The following is a 26,229-nucleotide window of genomic DNA, read 5'->3' on the forward strand; positions in this document are numbered from 1 at the left end:
AAGAAGAAGCATTTATTTTGAGACAACAGCCCTCCACTGCTCCACTGGATGAACAAAGGGGAGTGAGGGGAAAAGTCTCAACAGGACGAGGGTAATTTTAGTTTTCTTACTTAATGTTAACAGGATGCGACATCATCCATCTCTGCTGCCTAAATATGTTTTCCTGCCTTCAGAAAGGGTTAGGATTATCATCTGTTCCCTCGGTAACACAAGAGATGAGACAGCATCATCAACCTTCTGCTTTTGAACTGCATTCGAAGTGTGTGTGTGTCTGTGCTTTTGTGTTAATGTTTTGCATTTTAGGAGGTGTATGTATGTCTCCTTTCATGTAAATACCATCTCCTGCCCTTGTGTGTGTGTGTGATGTCCCACAGAGCTGCAAAGCATATGATAATTGGTGATGACTCACCAGGACCTTTGTTTATTATTTTATATGCAAGAGACGAAGAGAGGAGGAGGAGGAGGAAGAGGGAAAAAATGAAAGAGGGAGAAAAAGGAATTAGCAATGTGTTTGGGAAGTTGTGCGCAAATGTGGGGGTCGGATGGTGTGTGTTTGCCAGGAAGATACTGTTTCCTCCCACAACCTCAGAAAAAAAAGTGTGTGTGAATCCATGTGTGATCAGTATTGATTCAATTCAAGACCAAGCAGGTTTCAGTGGAAATACAGTTTATTTTGAGAGACAAAAAAAAAAAATCGAGTGATCAATAAATTCTAAGGTGTTCTTCATCAACACATGTGGTGAGGACACACGCATTATGTTAGATCTCAAAATAACCCTCTTTTAGTGTAGCGGAGACGATGTTCCTGAATACTGACATCCTCTGAAAGAATGATTTGTAAAGTAGCTGACGAACCAAACACACCCCGAAACAAACATGGAGGCTTCATCATCGGGCTATAACCCAAGAGCGATGAGTGCATCTTAATTCAGTCCTGCAGGAGACGTCATTGCATTGTAACTCGCACAAACATTTTAAAAAGACAGAAGCACAAGATGAATATGGTGATTTATTGTGGGCTCAAACATGATACCATCATCACCAACTGTTTTATACTAATTTTTAAAGGACGACATATAAATAATTGAAATTTCATTTTGATTTTTTTAAATTATTTTAGCTGATAAGTATGTATGAAAATGAATTTGGCAATTAGGAGTTTCTGGTTTCTGGTTTCCTGAGAGTGAAATCTAATTATGGTTTAATCTTGTAAATAAGATTATTGTTATTGTTGTTGGAATTTGGGCAGTAACACTGTGACTGCAGGGCAACCTGTTGCATTTTGAAGGCTTCAGATCTCAGCTGACATTGTGGTAATTGGCTTTGTTTGTAGCGACCGACCTCTCTGGACATCCACAGTTACCTCATCAGACAGACACAAACATATAGTAACTACAATTAAAGCAACTACTCTATATTTTCTAGGGCTCCAGAGCCTCAGCACAGCAGGATGACATTATTTTGTTTCCACACCAGGCTTTACAGTACTTGCTGTTTCAAGATCAATTCGGTGTTCAATGGCTGTCATCAGTTCTTATCAGTCCTACACATGTGGCTGTTTCAGCATAAACATTCAGGCTTCTTCTCACGGGTTGCCAGGCTCCTTGTAATGTTACTTTCCGGGTTGTCACCCATCAGAATAGATGACGATCAACCTTCTGGCTGACTAGTAGCTAGAGGAGGGCCTTATTAGCCATGATTGTGACACTGATAACAACTGATATCAGCTAATCAAATCAACTGTTTGTCTTTGTGTCTTCTGTACACACACACTAAGCACTTTGTGTTTCAAATGTGCTGTACAAGTAAATATGTTATTATTACTGTAAAGACATTTTGCTCAGAGCTTCCTTGATTTCACCTGCAACTGCTGAAATAAAACACTGTAAGAAAACACATTTGAAAACCTTTTCTAGCAGTATTGATCGTACAGCTTTGTGTTTAGGTTGGGAGTTTGATAAATACAAATACTTTTGTTCACATTAGAGTCTACTGTGTTTTTTTTTTATTATTTGGAGGGAACTTCTCCTTTCACCTGCATCAGGGTCAGCAAAACAGCACCTCTGACCTGGTACAGTAGGTGTCTGGCTGACATATGGCCTGAGCCATTCACTGTGCATGTAGGTCCATTAGTCTCCAATCTGCTCCTTAAAAAAAGTCCTTTCCTCTCTCCAGAGTGTAGCCGTTGAAATCAGTTATCTCCGACACTGTACACTCACACTGCGTGGAGAGCAATTTACAGAGCAGAACAGATCTGTCGTCAACCTTTAATTCAGTGACTTCAGAACCGAGTCTCAGAGCTGCCTCTCTTCAGGGTGCTGCTGTTAAACTCGTCATGCTCAAAGCTCAGATTATTGTGTGACCTGGATATCATTAGCAGCTTCTCGCGCTTACTGTAGTCACGCCTGGCTGTTGCAGAATGTGACACATCCAAGAGCCGATCCCCTTGCTCTTCCCTGTCTTCCAGCCGCATGTAGCCTTTACTGCTGCCCCGATTGCCGCTGTTGCTGCGGCTGCTGTTGCTACGGTCCAGTCGGGGCCAGCTGGGGTGCTTCCTCTGCTCTGGGTGCACGCTCAGCATGCTCGGGCCACGTTCCAGGTCTAGAGATTTAGAATGGCTGTTGAGCATGTGCAGAGAGGAGTTGGAGCCAAAGTCACTCCGTGCTGCTCCCGGGGAAAGCCAGCAGCCTGAGGTAGATGAGGGAGCAGGAGAAAGAGAGCAAGAGGAGAAAGAGGAGCAGCGAGAGGAGGAGGAGGCAGAGTTACTTCGGTGTAAGCCAGGAGGCTTAGAGGCCTTGGCAACAGTTGCTACAGGAACTACAAGAGATTCCATGGAGCTCAGTGGCTGTGACCTCTCTCCATCTCTTCTCTCTCCTCCTCTGTCCTCCTCTGTAATTGCCTCCATCTCTGGCTCATCAATAACACAATTGTTAAGTTTTATAACAGGCAGAGTGAATGCTGAGATAGAGGAGGAGACAATAGAGCGTGCGTGGTGTCCTCCCTTCTCCCCATCCACATCCACTGACCACTGATGGCGCACTGAATCCGAGCGAGTCAACCCGAGCCCGGAACCGCAGGGTGGGCGGTCCTTATAGAAAGGCGCCAACAGACCTGCAAAGCTGCAATCCAACTTAGCCTGCTCGTTGTGTTTGTGAAACTCTTCCTCCCCTAACAGCACCTCCGCTTCCTCTGTAGAACCTCCTACTCCAGCGACACTGCCGGCCCGGGAGGAGAACGCTAGGAGAGAGTTGCTGGCTAACCGTGCTGCCGCCTCAGCCCCGAAGGCACGAAGATCAGCAGTTTCTCTTGCACAGGTACTGTTGCGGTGGTGATGCAGTTTTTGCTCTTTCTGCCGGAGCCGGTGGATGTCGATTACGGTGGAGTACATGTCCCTCATATGGATTATCTAGTGAGGAAGAGAATTCAGTTAGCAGCAGTTAGCATTGCATTACCTGAAATACATTTGTAGCGACCCTTTGGAACATTAGTATTCTGTAGTTGATAATGATGTGACCTTGAAGCACATGTGTCTCATACGGATTACCTGGAAGAAAGGAAGGAGGAGGAGGAGGAGGCAGAGGAGGGGTTTAATCGAATCAAGGAAGGACATAAGAGAAGGGAAAATGTGATAATAAAAATGGAAGGAGGTCAAGAGAAACTCAATCTGCATGTTAGTTGTGAGGAGAGCATGAATATGGATGACTGTAGCCAACAGGCCCCTGATTTTGTACAGAATGGAGGAAGAACGCAAATGTGAGAACAGGACATTTTAGAACTGAAGTGTCTTATTATTCCTTTATAACCATGTCTTGAAACAAAATAGTGTTATGTAGCCTACAAAAACATCAGCCGTTGCATAAAGGAGTAATTTAGAAAATGCTTTGGTTGGTAAAAAAAAGTAGTTTGAAGTTATCAGTTGGGGAAGTTATATTATGGACAAAAGTATGTGGACACACAGATTCCATATGTTTGTTGGCCTTTTTCTGCTTTGTCCTCACATTATATGCTCGAAAGCTGCAACAATTCATCAATGAATAGAAGTTTGGAACATTTTCACTGGTTTGTCTATAAAATCTCAGAATGTTTCATTGATTCATCATGGGCAATCAATCAATAATGCACGCAATCATCCGCTGTGGATCTAGTAAGACTGCAGCTTTTCCCGCCTTACCTTCGTTTCTCTGTCTCTGTTTTCGTGCAGTATGGCGTTAGCACAGATGAAGATAAAAATCCCAATGCCCATGGTGAAGGGCCCGAGCATCTTCATCCTCTCAGAGTGCAGATGCTGCTCCAAAAAGCGCATCAGAGGACCCTCAGTCTCCTTGGAAGGCGTACCTAAAATCACACAACATGGACAGGATCAGGAAAAAGAAGTAAAGTGCAACTTTTAACAGTGAGTCTTTAATCACTCTGTTCCATCCTCACCCTGCATTTCGTGGCTCGCATTCGCCACATCTGTCTTCATGCTGTTTCCTCCTGCGGGCATGGTGTGAGGCCAATAACCCAGTGTCGCCATGCCGATCCCTATGGCCAAGATGACTAATCCAAGAAAGAGGAAAAAGCCAGAGGCTGAGTAGAGGCGGAGCCTGCCACGTACTACGACAACATCGGTACGCCGCTTCCGCTTTCTAAATGAGAAAAATCAGCAACACACATCAGCAATGCATGCAAACTAGTGTAGCATTTACAATGCAATACAATCACATTGCATATTAAATTGAATGAAGTCACATGATGTTCACCTGGGGGCTGCCTCAGGAGCGGGGTTCGCAAGGCCCGGTGATGCCGGAAATGGTCGATGCTGTGAGCGGGCTGAGTCTTGCCGCTTCAGCTTGGCCAAGCCTGTGAGCACCCCGGCCGCCGCAGTCATACTTTACCTGTAGACACCACACATTAAGAGTTTTAATGCCTAGAGTCCATTAAGCATCTAGTCATTACTAGATCATAAAGTGATGCTACACAAAAGATTTAGTGCAGGATAAACACTCTCTGTGTCGCCTCCAGGTATTCTAAATGTACATGAGGTGTAAGACATTTAATATTCAGAGTGCAGCCTTTCCCACATCATGCTGATGGAGCAGTTCCAAGGATCACAGCTCTGTGTGTCTAATGTAGAGCCAACACATCGCCTCGTGTATATACAGTATATAGCTGGGGCTTTTACAGTACAGGTGACAGGCATTCTTCAGGGAAAGTGTTTAAAGCTCAGAGTGCCTTCCTCAAGTGCTGTTGACAGTCTCCTAGTGATACAGAAGCAACACACACACACACAGTGCAACAGTCAGCAGTGATGTTTTGTCAGTCGTTGTCAGCCTACAGCACAACATGGGTCTGTGTGTGTCTGCATATTGTAGTTCTGTATTCACTCCTGTGGGGTGTTTGTTTACTCCGTTCTTCCTGTGTAGAGCAAAGGAACTCAGATAGTGGAGAGGAAATGTGATGTTTTTAGAGATGGAACAGAAGCACACATTCCTCTGTGCATGTTAGTGTCTGAATTTTATTTTATTTGCTTTTTTATCGGTGTTCTTACTATCATTATTTACACTGTTAAGATTGGAAATAGAGTGCTGCAACTCTGCCATGATATTCAAATGAATCATGGTCTCTTTGCTCGCAAGCTGCTCAGATGTCTATTAATAGTAATAAAAGGAAGCGGGTTAAAACAAACATAGGCTTATTTTGAGGGCCTTCATTTGAGTTTAAATGCCCGTTAATCTGGGCTCACATGAACATTAGCATTGTCCTGTTCAGCACTAAGAGGATTAAACCGACTCTATTTGTAGCTTAATAACCGCGGTGCTGAATCTGACTGGGAATTTCAAGAATTCCTCTACAGATAAAATTCATCAAAGTTGTTTTCGCTGCTGCAAGCTAGCTCGCTGTTTGTGTTGGTTACCACGCATGTACACCTGCTTCAAACGGTGATGAATGTATATAATGTTACCAGAGTGATGGCAGCACTTGAAGGTCAAGCTTTCATGAATTACTAAGAAACAGAAGTGGAAGTTTTTACTACATGATCACAGGAAATGATTTTCTCCTCTATAAAACTTACAAACAATATTTAAAAAAAAACTCATATTGCATGATAATTTGGCCTTTTTATGACAATTTTCCTGACAGAATTTGCTGACTTGAATCTGATGGAGCCTCTGTGGAGTTTGTTTCTGTGTGGAGTCTGTGTGCCTGAGTGGGTTTTCTGTGGGTATTCCGGCTTCCTGGTACATGGATAAGATGCACATGTTAGGTTAATTGTGGACCATAGATGTGCATGTTAGGTTAACTGGGTGTGAGTGTGATCTGCTCTTTTGTCTTTCTACATGCCTCTCGCCCATTGACAGCTGGCTCCAGCACCCCGTGACCCTGTACTACAGCACACATCTGGTTAAGACAGTGGATGGATGGAATTAGCCGACCAGAGACCTTGGGTCTGCACTTTACTTACAATAATGTTTATGTTGTTAAAGCATCTCCTCATGTGACTTTTTTTCAACTCATATGGTGGTGGCACTGACGACGCTGCTGCAAGCTGATATTAGGCTGTTTATAAAAGTTTGAATGGCTAATCCTACACTCCTCACAGAGAGGGGTCCTCTGTATGCAGGGCTTTCCTCCAAATCTGCACTAAACTATTTCTTTTCTCTATTTTTAATTTTTTGAAGGAATCAGAATGCACATTGGAGGTGTACGATGCCATGTGGCAACACTAACCCAAATAGTTTGCAAGCTACATAATGGATAATCGCATCTCATTCATTCATTCGGGTAAACAGATTATTCAATTCAAATAAAAAACTTTATTTGTCCCCACAGGATAATTAAAGGGCACATAGAGCAGCACTGATAAAAACCAGAGTAGAGTCAGCAGACAACAAGACAACAACAAGCTCTACAGATTATTGATTAATTAGCTAATGTTCAGAAGACACCAGTACCTCCGAAAATTATTTTCAAGCACCAGAAGAAGGCCCCTGACAAATGATTAAAGACTAGAAATAAGATAAGAGCAGTCTTTTTTAGGACCTTTCTGCAGTGCTTTCCTTTGGTTGCCAGTTGTCTGGACAGGGTTCCAGTTTGTGGCTACGTGTGCATGTTTGTATACACAAAGGATTCGATTTAGCATGGGAATGAGAACACACCCATGACCTTCTACTTTTTTAATTTCTCTCTCCCTTCTCTCCCCTCACCACTCCCTCTTATCGTTCTTCTAAGAATGCAGTATCTGTAAATCTCCCCTCCGATCTCAGACTGTGTGCTAATGCATTCTGGTTGTGACCCTGAATAATTTTTTCCTTCCCTTATTTCCTTTTTCTCCACCCCATCTTACTTTCTCATCTTATTTCTCTTTGTTTGCCTTCCTCCTCCTCCTCCTCCTCCTCCCCACCCCTCTGTCCCTTTTGGATCTATTTTTAATCTGTCTCTAATTTTAATTTTAATTTTATTTGGTCAGTTTCCGTTTCTCTTCCACTCCCTCTTTTCTTTTCCTCTGCACGTCTCAGACCAATAAATTCTGCTTTAAGCTGTAGAATCAGATAAAGCCTTTAGCATTCAGATTAACTGTGAATCACACACACACACAAAAACAGGCGTTCGCTCCTCCTACCCTCTTTTCTACTTCTCACATTTAAATGTATTTTCCTTGTCAATCATCTTATTGGCAATACTGCTGTAGGAAAGTGCTTTTCCACAGATGGTGAGTAACACGAGGACAAAACACAAACCAGACACTTCTCTCAGGTTTTTCTGAGCTCCCTCTCACACCGTCTCTTTCTTTTTTAATCTCTCCTTGTGAGTGTGTCAAACAAGAACCCACAAAATATTTCTGGAGCGACGGGAGAGATTTTCTTCGTTTATTGAAACAGGAGAAATGAATGGATGGAGGTGCAGGGATGACAAATGAAAAGAACGGAAAATAGGTGCAAAATAGAAGAGAGATGTGCATGTTCACATCACTGCACCTACAGAAGTGCAACACTGAGTCAGAAAGAAGGTACACACACACAAAAAAACACTACCTTCTGAGACAAACTAGGGAAGATGGGTGATAGAAAAACATGAGAAAGCCAAGTGAAAGGCTTTTCCTGCCTGGGATGAAAGGAGTGAATACTAGTTTAAACAAACAAGTGGAGCAGAGATGAAGAAACGCTGTTACAGACAGACACTCCAGCAGCCTAATGAGAAACCACTCAGACTCTGACACAACAAGGCTTTCTGCTATGGAGAGCATGCGGTGGCCACATGTAAGGATGAGTTAATATGCAGCCCGACAACACCTACGGTAACATGTAACCAGTTCATCTGTGCTGTCTGGTCATGCTGTGTGATCTTGCATAGATAATAAGAAACTCTGCCAACCATATATACATATTTATACATATTTGGTGACTAATGAGCTTGAAAATAATGTGATCTGTTGCTTTATTTTGCTACCCTTAATAAGCAGTTTCCTAAATTAGTGTTTATATTAATAATAAACTAGCCCTTTGTGTGATCTCCTTAGTAAAAACTAAAGCTCTGTTGCTGTCTATCCGTGCATGCTCGCAGCAGTGCTGTTCTGGTAGTAGTAGAGCGGAGCGGCTTCCCTCACTACAGCCTGACGCCTTTTTGAAATTTTCCCTTTGCACGTGTTGCATCTTACATCAAGGAGGCGCCTTTTTTGTGGCTGGATACTTAACTAATCCATAGGAGACATCACATCACATGATGCACTGTCCCTATAGCAACTACGTGCTATGTGCTGTTGCTACGTGACACGTTTCTATAGCAACCTGCCAGCTGTGTATGTCATTAACACTGTGATACAGTAAAGGGGCATTTTCCCATATTTCAAGTCGGAGATATGGGGCTAAGCAAGGGGGAGGGGGAGGAGGGTATGGAGGGGGAGAGCACTCAGCATTCAGGGTGTTAATTACAGCTTGTTGCGCGCTATAAGTGCAGTCTCTCACTCTGCATATTAGAGAGGAAGAATGAAGGGAACAGGCAGGTGGGCTGGGGGAGTGGGGTTTGGGTTGTAGCAGGAGACAGCCATGTAGAGACACAATACAGGAGGCGATTGTGTAATCTACATGTAACAAACTCCAGAGACTTTTCTGACTCCACAAGCATGCTGAGAAAAGTTCGTCCCTAATGACTCACTTCAACGGGCTGTATGCTGCTAACACGTCATGGAGAAAGGCGTCTCATGTGGACACAGATGGAGTAAGAAGGAAAAAGACAAGGGGAGAGATGTAAGAAGAGACGAATGAGCTGGAAGACAAACATGGATCAAGGAAAAACTAGCAATCCAGTCCTGCACATCTCCTCTTTACAGAGTTACAGTGGCCTATTTATTTTGGTTTCTCTCTGCTGAGGTGAGGTGAGAACTGAGGCCAGTAACAACACTGTATCAGTGGCATTTTCATGCGTCTAAACCGGAGGAATTTGGCTGCTTGGGAGCGCAGTATCTCAGGAATGCCTTTGTTTTCAGTTACTCTTTGGTTATATTTAGACATATAAAAATACTTTTAGGAAAAGGCACATTGCTCACTTTTGATTTCTTATACAGATCTCTTCACGCTCACAGTGCATGACCAAGAATCAGCTATATATATAAAATATAGAACCGTTTTTGTGTGTCCATACAGACCAAAAAAAAAACCCGCAAACATCAACATTTTCTGAGTTACCAGCGGCTACATGAGGGCACCACCATAATCTGGGGTATTTTAAAGGTCGGGTAGGAGATTTCATTCTGATGCACTTTGTGTATTGTGTAAATTAGTGTAACTTCTCTTTACAATCCGATAGCAATCGATTAATTCGGCAGCTTCGCATTAAAACGAAGAATATGAATCATCTGTGGAAGCTATAAAACACTAAAAATATCAGCCAATCCTCCGGGTGGACCCTGCGCGGAGTATTGGCTGGTTGTCACTCTCTTCCTGCTCTGCGAGTACCAGAGAGGTACGTGCATGATGGCCGAAGTCACAGACCGCAGCTCGTCTTCAGGTAATGCGCATCCATGTGATTGGGAGGCGTGGCTTCAGGGTGACCTCCGAGAGAAAGGGGCGTGTGTTTACTTCCGAAATCTGGCTGACTCTCACTGAGATTTCAAAATCTCCTACCCTACCTTTAAGTCTGACAAGGTGATGTAAGATGGTCTTCATCACCCTGAAGGTGTTTGATTTCACTGACCATATGCCATAGCTGACCAATCACTGATTACAAGTATTTTTCAGCTTCAACTGTTGTTCATGTGTGACGATGTCACAATCTAACACAAATGTCTAATAGAATAAAGCGGTTAGGTGATGATGTTTTACATCCAGAAGGTCACTTTGGCACTGTGAGCACAAACACTTCCTACTTCTGTCCAGACAAAACATAGATGTAGCCTGCAGCTATAACAGTGAACCCAATTTCAACCAAAGCTGCATTTAAATAAAGAACCAGAAAAAGCCCCCTCTGCTGCTGAAGTGAAGGTCACCCGCCATGAGCTCATGGAGATGGGTGACTAACAACACTACCATAAAAACACACTAATGAAATAGTCTGTTAATAAAAATACTTCATGGCTTAAATTCAGTTTTGGCTGATGTTTAGGGTAAGGCAGAATTTGTATTCTTCTTCGTTCTTTTATTCATGCACCACAGGCCAGAACAAGGAGCTATTTATAGTGCTGTAAAACATCTAACAGTGTACTGTAACACATTATAAAATAATATAGATAATATATAAATCATTGTGCTGAATATTCCGTTGTGTGCAGCTCTGATGGTATCTGGCATCCAGACATTAGCAGCAGATCCTTTAACTCCCTGTAAGTAAGCTGCGACTTGTTCCAGTAACATCCACCATCCTCCTGCCAGTGTGGGACTTGTTTACAACCCAGCGACGCCACTCCTGGCAGGACCTGACACTCAGGTTCTTGTCAGATTGACTCAGGTCTTCACACCTGTTCACTTCTCCTCCAGCTAACACTTGGTCTCACTAGTGTCTTGGTATACACTAGTCACCAGATGTCCTTCTTAAGGATGATATTTGCATGTACGGTGGCTCTGAGGAGTCAAATTACTCTAAATGCTTTGAACAGGTGCAGAAATGATAGACAATGAGGTCATATTTATGTTTCAATAGGTGTCATTTCAGACCACACTTGCTGTGTGATTGTTGAAAGATGATTTTTCTGCTTTACTGAGCAAGTTTGTGGGTGAAATGTAGACATAAAATGACATTTGACATGAAGCAGTTACGACATGTGTTACTCCTGAAGTGGCCTGCAGCGATGAATCTGTGTCTCTTGTTAATACTCTTTGTTCATGCCTGAGGTCGAGTCTTCTGGTTGCTTTTCTAGAAAGATCAGAGGTCAGAATCAGCCCACAGCTGCTCCATCAGCTGTAGTTTATCTCTTTACTACCCAGTGTGTGTGTGTGTGTGTGTGTGTGTGTGTCTGTGTGTGTGTGTGTGTGTGAACCTCACAATATTTGTTCTTGTCACCTGTTCGGTATGGGTCAGTGTTCGGTGCACATAGCATCCCGGGCTGCTTCTTTTTGCCTTCCATTAAAATGAGCTCCATCTGCAGTCACTAATACACTGAACTGAGACACTGTTGTCTCAGGGCTCCTACATACAGGCACTCTGGCCAGCCAGTGGGTAACAAAAGCGGTGACATGGTCACAAAACCCGGACCACAGCTACAGAAGCTGTGGTCCTCACTGGTGTGAGGAGAAAGCACTCTCCTCCTTATTATTGTCTAATGAAAGACTCTAACAACAAAAAACTAAGGACGGGATCACAGTGATCTTAGGCTTCGACCCACTGCTACTTTGTAGTGTTTAGTTCCATTCACACATGCAGTGCAGTGTGGAGCTTGTATGGACATCACCATCATGCCTGTATGGCATGTCTCACGGCAACTGCAGTTACCCCTGCAGCCTCTAGGGGCCCGCTCCAAAAGTGAGTCAATCTCCATAGACATCCATGTTAAAATGTCACTACGTCCTTAAAAGAAAATGCCACATTTGGTTGATAATACATCCAGCAGATACTTTACATGGTTATGTTTGTGCTAACATAACATATGGCCATATTGTCTGATGTCGGTATAAAAAATCACTGGTTAATGTTACTGGTTATTTAGGTAAAGATCATCTTAAGACACATGAGTTTATAACATTTTACAAGTAAGACCGTTCCCTTCTTTCTGCCCTCACGAACAAGGAGAAATATGGCTAGAAAATGCACCGTCCATACATTTTTCAAGGACTGAGATATCAACCTTGTGTCGTGTCTTCCCAGCGAATACAGGCTGTAGATGTCCAGCAGAAATTAAGTTGTTTACAGCCCTGTACTTCCTGTTTCTGCCACTGTGCGCCCACTTCAGAGCTCCACCTCTGGGAGTTTAGGCTAAACCATGATGCTGCCAACGTTGACAATGGTCAATACACTCACTGTCCCATCATCTTCAGATTTTATTTTCTAGCAAAAATCTAAAAGTCTGGGATATGCTGCCAACATGTTTAAACTCCAGAGCTAAGTTTTTATAAGCCGCCACACTCTTAAACTGAGTCTGTGTAGAGAAGCAACAAGACCTGAGGCCCCAGATAAATATGTGATTCAAACTCACTGTTTGAAGCTTCATGCAGGCATGCTGCTGCTGCTGCTGCTGCTGCTTGTTTTGCCCTCCAGTGTCTGTCTCTATACGGCCATTTATGTTTTGAGTAACATGAGGTTACAAACTCTGTTAGCAGGAGAAATTATAGCACTGAGAGGAGTGATGGAGCTCAGTACAATGTGAGGAATATCTCTGTACACATAGAGGCCTTATCGACTAGAGGCTGCTGTAATTAAACATGCAGAAGGACTGTTGCACTTATCATATCATGTCCATTTCATTGGCTGTAATTTGGAGTTAGAGATATCAGAAAGAAAAAGAGCAAGAAAAAGGAAACGGATAGCGAGCATGTTTGTATGCTTTACTCCTACAGACTCGCGGTCAGGGGTGAGTCATCTGTCTGGAGAATATGTCACTCTGTGTTTTCCCGCTGACCTTTTGCAGCACATTTTTTGATGCAAGCACTCGAGTGTCAAATCCTGCACACCCTCTTCACCATCTTGTTTTTTTCCCTCATTATTTTGATGATACATAATCCTTTTTTTAAATGTCTCGCATCCTTCGCACTGAATAAGTGTCATTGCCTCTTGTGATAAATCCAGCTCTACTCAATTGAATTAAATTTGGAATTGAATCATCATATGCTCATGCATGTGTGTGTGTGTGTGTGTGTGTGTACTGGAGTCAGCCCCCTGTTGATTCCAGTAAAATGACTCATTCTGTCTTCCTCACAGTCCTGATTGTCAGTCAGTCACCCACACTCCAATACTCGGCTACAAGCTGTCCTCAGCTGCCTCCAGCAGTGGTGTCCAAACTGGACTCCTGGGACCTTTGTGGGAATCATGAAACCATTCTGGAGAGCCCCCCTGGACATCCTAATTAAATTATTATTGTTTGCCAGGATAAAACATTTCCAGCTGATACTTATCGTCTCTTTGGGGGATCTTTGGAGTGACAAAATAAATGAACTGCGGACCTACCGGAGGAGAATTTAAACAGGATTATCCGGTTAGTATATCTGTGAAAGGAAGATTAGCCGACATGTTGCTTGACTTCCTAATGATTCAAACTGAACACAGATCCAGCAGCAGAGTTACAGTTCGAGCTATTTGGCTCTTTAATTTCTGCGAGTTCGTCAAACAGCTCTCAAGGTGAAACTTACTCTCAATCCTGCATCATTTTACTCACACTAACACAATAAAAGCAGCAACAGAGCAGCTGTTGTTAGAGTGCAACTCCATTCAGAGGGATGGGTGAGTTTCACAGTGCAAAAAAACTATGTAGAGAAATTTCCGGTTCAGCACTTTTAAATGTAATAAATGTCATTTTAAAGGATCAAAGGCTAGAGTTAGCATGCTAACCAGCTAGCCACAGCTGGATCATCATTTTTTACACACACATATAGTGCACTCCTGACATTGTCCGACTCACACATTAACCAGTCTTTAACCTGCTGGCTCTGGTAGTCCGGGTAATGCTGTTAATGCAGCTGGTAATATTAGAGCCATGGATGTGTTGATGATGAATGATGATGGCAAAACTCTTTGTTTAACAGCCTGTACACCGCTCTGCACTCTTTTGTCACAATGGACATTTGAATACATATAGTTTCAATATCAATGCAAGAAAAGTCATAATTAAAAATTAAAATTCCTTCCACACGTTCTGCTGAGGCTCCTTCACTGACCACAGAGAGCCTTCAAAAGTAATTGGACACTATGTACAGCTCTAGTGACCCTAGGGAAATCTGAATGCTGCAGTCTTTTAGCTCTCCATCTGATGATTGTTTGCACTATTGATTGATTCATTAATCAATGTATTCTGACATTTTATAGACAGGCCAGTGAAAATTCCTAAAAACATCCCTGCTTCCATGGTAACAGTTCCAAACCTCCATTCATTCACCTGTTGTTGCAGCTGTAGAGCATGTAGTGAGGATTCTGATAAATTTGTGCATTTGTCAACTTCCTGTTTGACAAAAAAGCTTGAAGAGATGATCTTCCATGACCTCGTTACCCTTCAGCAGACTTAACATATGCGTCTAAAGCACTGGGAGTCAGAGAAATGGAGGCCAGCAAACACATGGTGGCTGGGTGTCCACATACTTTTGTTCATATAGCATATGTGACCTAACTGCCTTAGTCTATCCTGCCCTCTAATGTCAGCTCCCCAGACAATAGAATTCAAAATGTATGGGACTCCTTTTTTCAACATGGCTGCGTTTACATCAACTTGGGGATGGTTTCTAGTTACTTCTCATTGCTGGTGATGTAGTGGATCGGTGTTGAGTGTTGTATTTTTACTCTAAACTCTTAATGTCACATGGCACATAGCACATAAAATGACCCTTTGACCCACGTCAGAAAGCATAACTGGCTTTAACACTGAGTCTTTTTGGCTACAGCAGGCTGTAATAGAGAAGTGATCATCTGAAGCTTGGCCTGACACAGTGGATCAGAGCATGTCCTCTAACATAAAGCAATACACCAAATAAAATGAAACTCATCCTGTCCAATAAAGTCATGACAGAAAGAGTCGGAGCTCAGCGTGTCAGAGGCTTGTGGCTTAAACTTTCTTTAAAAATGTATCAGCATGAAATATGGATGTAAATAAAAAGATCCGTCAGCTCGAATCCCTTCATCATGACTTGTAGAGGTCAAACACAGCCCAGGTCTTACCTTTACAAAAAGCTGACTTTCCACTGTCACTGTGCCATTAGGCGTGCAGAGGGATTAGGCTGTAACCTGGGGGGAAGTAAAAAGCCATCATCCACTTTGAAGGCTACTTCCACTGAGATGCCATGCTGGAGAAAAAAGATGAAGATGACAGGAGGCACTTAAACTGCCGTGTCCTTACTGACATCCAAGCTTCTTAGCGGGGACGATGAATTATCATTAGGACAGTTTGTATTTTCAAAGTGGCGACTTTCCTCCGCGCAGGGCACGTTTTACGCCATATGGAGAGTCTGCGCGCTTAAAGACAATGAGGGCGGCGAGACACACTAATTTACGACTGAAGGAAAACCCAACACGCTCAGATTATAATCCCCCCTCCGGTGGAGAAATATTCCTTGTTTTCTTACGATAAAACAAAACAACACGTCCCTCCTGGTTGGCTCAGTGGAATGCGTAAAACTCGCGTATCCATTCGCGTCCAAACAAAAACTTGATTTCACGTGGGGGAAAAAAAACAAATATAAAATGAAAACATGCTGTTGCGTGACGTGAAAATCTTTAAGCAATGTTTTTATTCCTGAGTCGGAGAGAGACGCAGCTCCACGCAATTCTTCTAAAGCGCGTCTACGCTTGTGGGAATGTGAGAGGCTTTCACAGAGGTGTGTGTGTGTGTGTGTGTGTGTGTGAGAGAGAGAGAGAGAGAGAGAGAGAGAGAGATGAGGGGTGCGCGCTACAAAGGTAGTAGATGTGTATGCATGCTTGTGTGGCACCGTGCCATGCTTTTGTTTTATGAGCAGATGATGATGAGTGAAAAACGCACAACAAGCAGGGGAGGAAGGAGAAACACGCACGCAGTGAGCGACCGTGGAGATGCGTGGATTTCCCGCAGCCACGCAAAGCAGAATGTTTTCATTTCTGCTTACACTGTTAAACACGTGGGGTTCATTGTGTCACATCTAATGTCCAGAGATTAGCACCCAGAGCTGTGATTTGTTCAACTTTTGCATCCACACACACACACACACACACACACACACACACTGGAAGAAAAGGCAGCAAAAACGTTGCAGATGTTGGCATGCTTGTCATTTCCTGTGCTTACATGCTGGAAGAGATTCAATGAAAATACACCAGCTGGGGCGAGGTGAAGAAAATTTAAGACAGACATTTGGGCAGATATTTTGAACAATAAGCTGTAAGTGAGTGTGTGTGTGAGAGAGAGACAGAGAGAGAGAGACAGAGAGCCCATTATTTGCTCAGATGGCTGAGATTAAGTTGTGTAGAATGAAACACCCTGAGGGGAACAGGCACACAGTCACCAGGGCGTTCTGTTGGTGCCATCTCTAACTTTAAAATGTGACCGTGACACGCCTCACCTTAACCTCCACCTCATCTCTAATTATAATCCCATCCATTCACATCCCTAATGTTAAAGATAGACCAGCTCCACATTGGAGTCCCAATCCCCAATCTGTGGTGCAGTGGTCAGTCAGTCGCTGTATTTACATTCCATAACGGATGGAAATGAAAACACATTGTGGAGGGGGCAGTGAGAAGTAAAACACCAAGATGACGTGGAGAGAGTGGGAGAAGAAGGAGAGGAAAAACAAAGCCTTACATTGTTTACCGTTGCATTTATTCTTTACAAGCCCACTTAGGATTGAAGGATTTTTTTTTTTAAAGTGTTGACTTTTTGTGTTATTATAAGCAGCTGTGGAGCAGAGCTGAATAATTAAAGGGGAAAGGGCAATTAAGAGAAAGGGAGATTTGGAAAGAGGCCGGTGGGAGAACAGGAAGTGAAAGTCTCGGAGGATCAGAGTGTAATTGACAGACAGTGGGAGCCGACGGGAGATTTTAGCAACGTTTCACGCTCGCTGATCGGAGAATCAGCTGCAGGAGGACTGAGCGTGTTCCTCTCACTGGCCATGTAGTCTCCTAGTTACTGTTTATTATGCTCCATCGTGTGTGTGTGTGTGTGTGTGTGTGTGTGTGTGTGTGTGTGTGTGTGACGTCAAGCACTGAACAACACACACAGATTGCTAATTACACCTCTCTCTCTCTCTCTCTCTCTCTCTGTGCTCCTGCAACACGCCATGTTGACATGTAGGTCAATGAGCCTCACTGTTCTCATGAGTGTCTCTCGCCCCTCACTGTGTCTTGAAATGATTTTCAAAGAACTTAGAAAGAGATCGGGGCGACAGCGGAGATACGATGTGCTCATCTCTCCGCCAGATTGTTTGAACTCACAGCAGCACTCTGCTGAATTGTCTCTATCAGTCCCATTTTTCATGTCACGTCAGGTCTGGAGCTGCATTAGACTGATAAAGTACCGATACTGTGCTGCAGCTGTTTAATTTATTGTGACTGGATTAACAAACAACAGCGTACAGTTTGTTTTTATTGTCACTGTGCTCCGTTGTTTGCCTTTTGGGGGGGGGGTGGCTTGACTTTTAGTGTGGGCTTATAACAGGAGTATAAATGCCTTTAAGCTTCAAATGTTTGGCTGCTCTTGTCACTTTGCTGCTGCTGAGCTGCAGCTGTGCTGGGCTGAAACATGGCTTTGTGGTCACATTGGTGAAAATGTTTTTTTTTAAATCATCAAATTTAGGTCACTGACCTTATTTTAATGAATTTTTGAAGGTCACCAGATTAAATGCTTTTTATTTATTTCATTTTTCTCACATACACCTACAGCTATGAGCAGAAACTCTCTTTTTATGTCTATCTGGACCTTTGGAACTCTCCAACCAATGTGCAAGACTTAGTTAAGATTAAAATTAAGATTTACTTTATTAATCCCTGTGGGGAAATTAAACACACAGGGGAAAATGAAGTTATCAGCAGAAGATGTTATTGTGTTGCAGAGATAGCGACTGAAGCTGGCACACTACCCAGCTGCCTGCCTGCCGGCTGGCTGCCGCTCTGTGCTTCACATCTGCACTACTCATTTACCTAATTATCTGCAAGAAAGCAAACATGAATATTACATTATGTCACTATAACACTTTAATCCCAGCTGTCAGACTTGCCTTCTTTAGAGCCGTCAGCAAGAAATTTACCCTAATGCTAAAAACAGCTTAGCATCACAGTAAACATCCATTACACTTTACTCAAAATGTCACCTTGAGCTGTAAAAACAGACGTCTGACTTGTGATTAGTTTGCTGTGAGTTGTAGTTACACAAAAAATGCACCAGAGAACACACAGGTTGACGGATGTTATGACCACCACCCGCTTCTCCTCCCAAGCTCTCCGTCGCCATGGTTACAATGATGCAGGTTACCGTGGCAGCCAAGATAACCCCACACAAAAGCTCACGTGCGTGTGCTTTACCGCACACACGTACATACGTAGGTTGTGACGTTAAAGAGTTGCATGCAGGGTATCTTAAGCTATTTCTGGAGGAGATGTGGAGCTGTTGTGTCCTCTGTTGTGTCCATAACACCCGCTGTCTCTAACCAGCTTGTTTTCTTTTTCTTTTACACACTTGCTTTTATTTTCATGAGCAGATGATGATCAGCAGCTGGCTTTCTTCTCCCTTCTGTTCTGTTTGCATCCCACTATCTGAAAACATTCAAAACAATATGACATATCAGAAACGTAGACGTATGATTGGTCGGCGTCTTATCTGTTGCTGCCATGTGGCTCTTATCTTGTGGTGCTTTTTCCACCGGTGGATTACATTGTCTCTGTATGTTTGAGACTATGCTACCACCTAGTGGTCATTCTACGAACTGCCTGACAGTTAAATTGATTAAACTAACAATTATTTCCCAGCAATTATTTCTTTTTATTTTTCTTCAGTTATCAAGGAATTGTTCTGTTTTTCTGCTTTAATTTAAGTGTTTTGCCAAAAGTGTGGCCTTAACCACACACACACACACACACACACACACACACACACACACACACACACACACACACACACCCTTGCTTCAAGCATTTCTGTAAATCTGAGCAGAGAATGCAGTATTGTCATTTCGATCATTCCAAAGAATCTTTCTTCAGAACTGAGGCCTTTTTAGGTGGCGTCTCTGTCCTTGAGTATGACCAGTGGTTTGTACTTTGTTGTGAAGCCTCTTTTATTTATGTTCACAAATCTGTCTCTGGGCTGTTGACAGCGTCTCCAGAGTGTTCTTGACTTGGCTTGATGTTGTGAAAGGCTTCTTCCTTCATCATGGACAGAATCCTGAGGTCCTCCAGGTTTTTGTTTTGTTATTGCTGAGGCTGCCAGTTCATTCCTTCCTTTTAAGAATATTCTAGACTTTGTTGGCTGCTCCCCAGTATGTTTGCTGTCTCCCTCTCTCTCTCTGATGGGCTCTTTTTTGCTGTGTAATGTTGCATAGACACCTCTTTAGACACCATGAACATGGTTATAATTCCTCAATAGTTAATAGCACACTTAACTTAACTTTGATTACATCTGGTCTGCTTCAGTTCAGATTTAATGTGGTGGCAGACAGAGACTGAATGTATACATATATATGTCACTGGCTGCAGTATTTAACCCAGTGTGTATGTGTGCGCATGTGTACTACACTATGTTCAGCTTTATCCCTCATGGGATTTACTCAGACTACTTAGTAGTAATCCCATTTCTTCTAATCCAGTCCTCCTTGCACCCACCACAATGCTCTTACACACTCAAAGATACACATGTAGCCCACATTCTCTCATTTAGACCAGCAACCATTCATGTTGTTGGACTACTGCTGTCGTTGCTGTGGAGTCACACTCATAAAACGTCATGGACCGCTCGCCCTCAAGACTACACCCAGCGACACCTTGGTAAGGATGTTTTGTGGGATGTTTGAAGTGAGCTAGAATAGAGATAAGACTCTGAAATGTTTGTGATGTAGCAGTGACTCATTGCACAGATATAGAAGGTTTCAGTGTGTAACAGTGCTGTCTCTTCATGTTATTGTAGTGACTCTTATAGTCACTGATAATCCACTAAAATTAAATTGTTGTTTATGACACAGATATACTTAAATATTTTTAATTATGTCATCATAATTCGCGTGGTTAGAGGCTTAAATTTAAGGGTAAAATTAAAGCTTTCAAGTCTCAAAGCTGGTTTCTAGGATAAGCGTTTAAAGCACTTCCTGTCTAGTTAGCAAAGATAGCAAGCAAGTGTTAGCCAAGGTGTTTAGCAGGCTCTGGAGGTATTAGCATGAGCTTTCCTGCTAAAGCAGGGATGCCCACACCTTTTTGGCTTGCAAGCTACTTTTTTCAATGACCAAGTTAAAATAATCTACCTACTCTAATAAAAACAAAAAAAACAACACAAAAAGAAATATAATAATATTAAATATTTCGTACAAATATCTTTCAAATCTACCCATAACCAGTTATAGGCAACAGGTGCAGGCTATGGACAGTGAAGAGAAGGATAATAATGGATAATAAAAGGCAACAAGAAAAAATAGACATTCCCCTTTTTTACAGTGTGTTTTAAATCATAAAACTAGCTGACAGTTTAATGTTATTCAGCCTGTCATTGATGGATGGATTATGTTAGCGACTCGCTAATTTACTTAAGTTAAACTAAGGAGCACCGACATGATTGGGGGACATAAAAACACAGTGCGTAGCGCGACACCTTCTCTCTTCAGTCACATCCAGAGTCTGACCTCTCATCAGGCCAGCAGAACAGTCCTCTTCCTCTCGGCCTACAGGACTCCGCTGTCTGTCCAGTTTGTTGACATGGCCCAAAAACTTGTGTTGTTTACTGATCTAGCATTAACGGATTAGAGAGAGCTTACTCCTTCAATCATTCATGCTACTACACACACACACACACAAACCAGCAGTGACGGAGCGATCTGGAGAGAGTGGGACATCTGTGTTATTAGAGCTCTTTGGAGTGTTGTGAGGACAGATGATAGACTGAAATAAAAACATTTTCTGGATGGTACGTGACGGCTGCCACGTACCCCTGTGCTATAATCCAGAATATCTGCTTACAGCCGTCAAAATGTGATTATCATGTGTTGACAGGTCAATTATTTTAAGACTTAAGACTCAGGCTTCTAAAGAACGGGGTAAACTGTTTAAAATGATCAAATTAATAGAGGATAACTGTAACCAGATTTATTAAACAAAGCAGTCAGTGGACCGGTGTCACTGCAGACGTTTGACTTGTCGCTGCAGAGAAATCACAGTGACAGGATTAAGGATGACCCGGTTCCATAAAGGTGTGAGGCAGCATGCAGAGCCCCGCACACCAGACTGAAATGGATCCCTATATTAATGTAATTAGTTAAAGTGTGTTTGACAAGCTGAAATGTCAGCTTGTGTGAAAGGAGGCCTTTTATCTCCCCTCCCCGGTAGTCTTGTAGCTCATTTCCTGTCTGTCATCTATATGAAAGGAGGCTTTAGTGAGCTGGTGCTGACTGTCTGCTGTCAGCAGGGCTCCTTTTCTGGGTCATGTAGGAGCACTGGGACTCATAGAAGACATCAAATAATGATGATATGAAGTTAGGATTAGATTTAAAGTACTGACAAGATGTTCTGGTTTTGCTTGATGTACTTGAAATACATGCAGTTAACCCTTTAAACCCTAGCCATACTTCAGGAAAAACACATCAAAAGACATTCCAAAAGAAAATGAAGACATGCTCCACAACAATAGTGTTCTATGCATGTTCTTGGTGTCTAGGGACATGTAGGGACCTTTAGAGAATGCATTCCCAGTGTCAAACATATTGTGTCAATGCCTGAGTAAACTGAAATAAAGCCGTAACCCTAATCCTAATCTTAACCCTAACCCTAATGCAGAGCTAGGGTTAGCAACTCGGCCGTCGTGGGGCATAGAGCCTCAAATAAGACATTTCCGTGTCAGTGAGCCGAATACGGCAAACATTGATCCACCACAACTCTGCGACCTTTCTAACCAGACGTTCACAATTTTTGTGCCACTCGCTGCCACTCACTCATCATACTATATTGATTATTCATGTATATACAGTAAATTGACCAGCATGTTTTTCATTGTTTTATTGATTGAACACAGAAGATAGCAACAGATACTTTACACTTCAAAATGAACACAAAAGCTTACTCATAAACTGGGTCCATGTTCTGCAAGAACAAGGTCTCCTCCTCTGAATCATCATTGCTGCTGTCAGAGTCAGATGCAGTACGATTTCTTCAGCATCATAAAGAGATGAAGAGATGTATTATTATGATGATTTTGTTTTGCTCACAGGTCGTTCTGCAGAATCTGCTGATGTGCATGGTGTGCTTCTACTCACTCTACTACATTGTGGTCAGTCTTTGCATTGGACTGCTCAGGTATGCTTAGGGACTCAGATATGCAGGTTCACTTCATACAGAAGGTCTAAGTCTGAACTGTTTTGGTTTGTGTGGTGTTTTCTGGTGACTGCAGGGTTCACGAGATCAACAGCTTGTTGGCTCCATTCGACTACACAACACAACCATCATGGCACAACCCCAAATACCTGGGTGAGTCACACAAGAATGCTGCCTGGAACATTTTATGCAAGTGCTGCAGGGAAGCATTGGACTAAACCAAACTCCTCACATGAAAATACACTTTTCATTGATTTAAAATCAGCAAAATCCAAAAGTGAAAAATACACCTGTGCATCACAACTTAGTTGTTTTTCTATGTGCTGTCTCAGATCTAGCAGCTACAATAGTAACGCTACACGTTTTGCATGATGACACAGATAAAGTGCCCAGACAGGAAGCAATCGGTATTTTCCCCAGAGCAGGCAGAGAGAAGATGATAAGATCAGTAGTGTCAGGCAACTGTTGCTGCTGGGCTTGAGAGGAATGTGCATACAACTCTAATCCACAGAGGTGGTAACTGATTTTCTGTCTAATGTGAACTGAGTCCAGTGGATGCTAATAAAATGGAGTAAAAACCATTGGGCCCAGTATGGACCCTTGTAGATCTCCACAGCTGCCCTGGCAGTATGCTGATGTATCCTTAACCCTGTGTGTGTGTGTGTGTGTCTGTGTTCTAGAGACAGTTTTATAATTTTCTCTGTACCGGTCTTTGTCTTCTGATATAATATCAAAGCTAGCATTCATGAGTGTGGTATAGTTTTTGCTTCTATATAGTAGAACAGATGAGCTGCTCTTGCCATTACTCATCAGAGCTAACCTGATTCAGCAGCATAACGTGTTGTGTTTGGTCAGACAGCATGGAGTCATAGGGAGGCACGGTGCAAGGCCTCATGTGTCATAGTGTCATACTCTCTCTCTCTCTCTCCTCCTCCATCCAGTCGGAGTGATTTCCACAGAAGTGACTTATTTCTTGGGAGGGCTGGTGTTCGCCTGGATTGTGGAGGAGTGGGTTTGGGATTACGCCATAACTGTCACACTGCTGCATGTCGCGATGACAGTCACAGGTAAACACACATTCGCAGACAATCCAGTGATTAGAGCGGAACAGTTGATGGGATTGGTGATCTGGTTGTGTAACACTGCCACTCACTCATTGCTCATTCACTCATTTTATTGATCAGGACAGAAGTTAGCAACAGATAGTTTATCTTACAGGCTAAAACTCACTGCCACTCACCCATTACCACTCACTTGTTATCCTATATTGTTGTGTAAAAAGAAACAGTCCATTTGTATGTCAACCACTAACATAAATAAGGCGGACTTTCCTTCCTGACTGAGGTGTCCTGATGTCTTTTTGCAGTGATGTCAGACTTCCCTTCGACCGAGCACTGGTGGGTTGCTCTGGGTAAGATGACTTTATCTGTGCTGTGCTTATCTGTCTCTCTATATATATCCCACTGTCTCCATCTCTTCACATTCATCACTGCTAACCCTCATGGGACTGATCGTTGATGTAATCCTCTCTCTCGTTCTGACAGGTTCAGGCTTGGTGATGATGATATTTGGAGGACAGCTTCTGGCCTACAAACTCTTCAGGACCAACTTTGTCTACCCAGCTGAACTGCAGAACTTCTAATAAAAAACAAGGAAACAAGGACATCAAGTGAAAAAGAAAGTGACCTGAGGTGAACAAGGATGTTCGCCTCAGGTCACTTTCATTTTCACTGTCAGATTCACATTGTTATTGGTAAAGAAAAAAATATATTAAAGCAACCACAAGACACACTTTACCTTTAGCGAATAGTCTGACCTCATCTTTGTCTATTTAACACTTTTTTTTTTAAATATTCTGTACAGTTAATAATGTTTTGTATTGTTTCTTTACACATTTCATACTGTAAAATAACAGAAAAGATCTTTCTCTGCATCTGTAGTTGCATGGAACATTTACACAGGACGTTCACATATGCAGGTTTGTTTTTGTAGCTCTTCATACTTCATTGTATGTTTGCTACATATAATAGTAAAAATCAGTAAACAATCAATATTTTATGCTGATCTTTTGTGTGTTTCCTGATGGGGACTGTCTCTCTACTGGACATCGTTCAGTCAATAATCACAGACTTTTGCTTACTTTAACCTGGTCAGGAGCAGATAAATCTGCTACAACCTTCAGTAAATAAATTCAAATATGTTCCAGATTTTACTATCAAAGATTTTCTCAGTTGCTCACAGAGTAAATTAGTGGTGAAGAAAAACTCCGGAGTCATATGAGAGGCCCTCCTGCTGATGTCTGGGCAAGAGGAGGAAGAAGAGGAGGAGGAGGAGGTAGATGTGACAGCTGGGTAATAACACATGACATGTTATTGTTCAGAATAAGCTGAGATCACAGCCTCACACACTCGTTTATTCGTTTGTTATATTTTCATATTTTGTTCTGTGTTAACTGTTTACAAAAACGGGGACAATACACTGAATGTTGCGACAGTCAGTTTTCCACCAGTAGAGGGCAGTGTCAGAGCTGCAGCCTGCTTTCCTGAGGGTCAGGCTCTGGGTTTATGAGCGCATACAGATCATTTTTACTGTAAAATCCTAAACACAAAAATATACAAATTAAAAAACTGAGTACTGAGATTTGGAACTATAGATTAGATTTTTATTATCTATCCTGCAGGTGAAAGGTGCAAAGATCTTCTATAACACTGATTTCTCACTTTCTTCTGATTGCTTGTGTCATTGTGTGTGTGTGTACGTACATAGGAGAGTAGGGGAGGATCAATGATCGGAGGAGTGAGAGCTCTCGCTGCGGGCAGAGAGAGAGGACTGTACTGCCAGACTGCTTGTAGTTCAGAGTCTGGATGAGGGAGAGGGAGACAGGAAGAGAAGGAGGAACACCGTTGTGACATAAAATAAAATACTGGGACATGGATGGGTGAGCCTGATGAGAAGGGAGGAGGGGACCTCTGTGTTATAAAACCTTGGCTACGGCCCTGGACCTGGACCAGACTAAACCTGGGTAGTTTTAGAGAAACCCTGTATTTTGGAATTGGTGTCCTGATGACCCACTGAAGCAATAAGCTCATAAACACCCGGAGTGTGAAGCTTGCTGCAGGATCAAACAGGACCTGTAAAGTTTCTCCTCAACCACTGATGCCAAAAGATGTCAGCGCTTACCAGAAAATTAAGCCTGGCACCTAATCAACTGCATGGTGACTCAAGACAACAATAATATTTTGTATTTTCAGGATTTGCAGAAGCAGAATTAGTGAAAAAAAAATCATCTCATCTGCTGTGGAAAAAGACCTTATAAAGACATCTGTCCGAGGCTCCCTCAGCCATGGCGCTGCCTCAACACTGCCAATGATGTGGGTCACAGCTGAGGAGGTTAAGCTCAAGAACAGAGAGCATCATGCATCTCTGTGAAATATCTGAAAATATAAATACAATATTTTTTTCTAGCTGAGGCTCAGAGGGATGATGATGCAATCCTGGACTGACCACAGGAGGTGCTTATTCTTCACAGTGTGTTTACACGATTAAACATTTAAAGAGCGTCAGGGCCACTTATTAAAGATGTGGGGGTGACAATAAAACATCCTCTGGCAGCTCACATGGTCGACCATAGTCCAGCTACAGTGCACA

General features: G+C 42.6%; 2 protein-coding genes across 3 annotated transcripts; one reads left to right on the forward strand and one right to left on the reverse strand.

Moving 5' to 3' along the window:
• Positions 1-869: 869 nt before the first annotated feature.
• tmem200a (transmembrane protein 200A) lies at positions 870-15,884 on the reverse strand. The gene is made up of 5 exons (XM_028397980.1): positions 15,271-15,884; positions 4,743-4,877; positions 4,426-4,628; positions 4,172-4,335; positions 870-3,406 (listed from the first exon to the last, which is right to left on the reverse strand). Exons 2-5 carry the CDS (start codon positions 4,868-4,870, stop codon positions 2,282-2,284), a joined length of 1,620 nt encoding a protein of 539 aa, XP_028253781.1. The 5' UTR covers positions 4,871-4,877; positions 15,271-15,884; the 3' UTR covers positions 870-2,281.
• On the forward strand, positions 4,489-24,245 carry tmem244 (transmembrane protein 244). Of its 2 annotated transcripts, none has more exons than XM_028397982.1 (6): positions 4,489-4,610; positions 22,478-22,563; positions 22,658-22,734; positions 23,523-23,648; positions 23,948-23,992; positions 24,126-24,245. In XM_028397982.1, exons 2-6 carry the CDS (start codon positions 22,499-22,501, stop codon positions 24,221-24,223), a joined length of 411 nt encoding a protein of 136 aa, XP_028253783.1. In that variant the 5' UTR covers positions 4,489-4,610; positions 22,478-22,498; the 3' UTR covers positions 24,224-24,245. The 2 variants fall into 2 exon arrangements, with proteins under 2 accessions (XP_028253783.1, XP_028253782.1); XM_028397981.1 differs by lacking the exon at positions 4,489-4,610 and adding an exon at positions 13,354-13,600.
• Positions 24,246-26,229: the final 1,984 nt, after the last annotated feature.

This window comes from Parambassis ranga, chromosome 24 (genome assembly GCF_900634625.1).
Source record: "Parambassis ranga chromosome 24, fParRan2.1, whole genome shotgun sequence".
In the NCBI taxonomy this organism is placed as follows: domain Eukaryota; kingdom Metazoa; phylum Chordata; class Actinopteri; family Ambassidae; genus Parambassis; species Parambassis ranga.

Bases quoted from the DNA above. Each gene is read 5' to 3' on its own strand.
- tmem200a (XM_028397980.1), bottom strand. From the start codon at position 4,870: ATGACTGCGGCGGCCGGGGTGCTCACAGGCTTGGCCAAGCTGAAGCGG. The intron at 4,336-4,425 runs GTGAGGATGGAA...GTGTGATTTTAG, and splicing joins TGCGAGCCACGAAATGCAGG to GTACGCCTTCCAAGGAGACT. The intron at 3,407-4,171 runs GTAAGGCGGGAA...CTTCCTCACTAG, and splicing joins ACAGAGACAGAGAAACGAAG to ATAATCCATATGAGGGACAT.
- tmem244 (XM_028397981.1), top strand. From the start codon at position 13,556: ATGAACTGCGGACCTACCGGAGGAGAATTTAAACAGGATTATCCG. The intron at 13,601-22,477 runs GTTAGTATATCT...TTTTGCTCACAG, and splicing joins AATTTAAACAGGATTATCCG to GTCGTTCTGCAGAATCTGCT. The intron at 22,564-22,657 runs GTATGCTTAGGG...TGGTGACTGCAG, and splicing joins CTTTGCATTGGACTGCTCAG to GGTTCACGAGATCAACAGCT.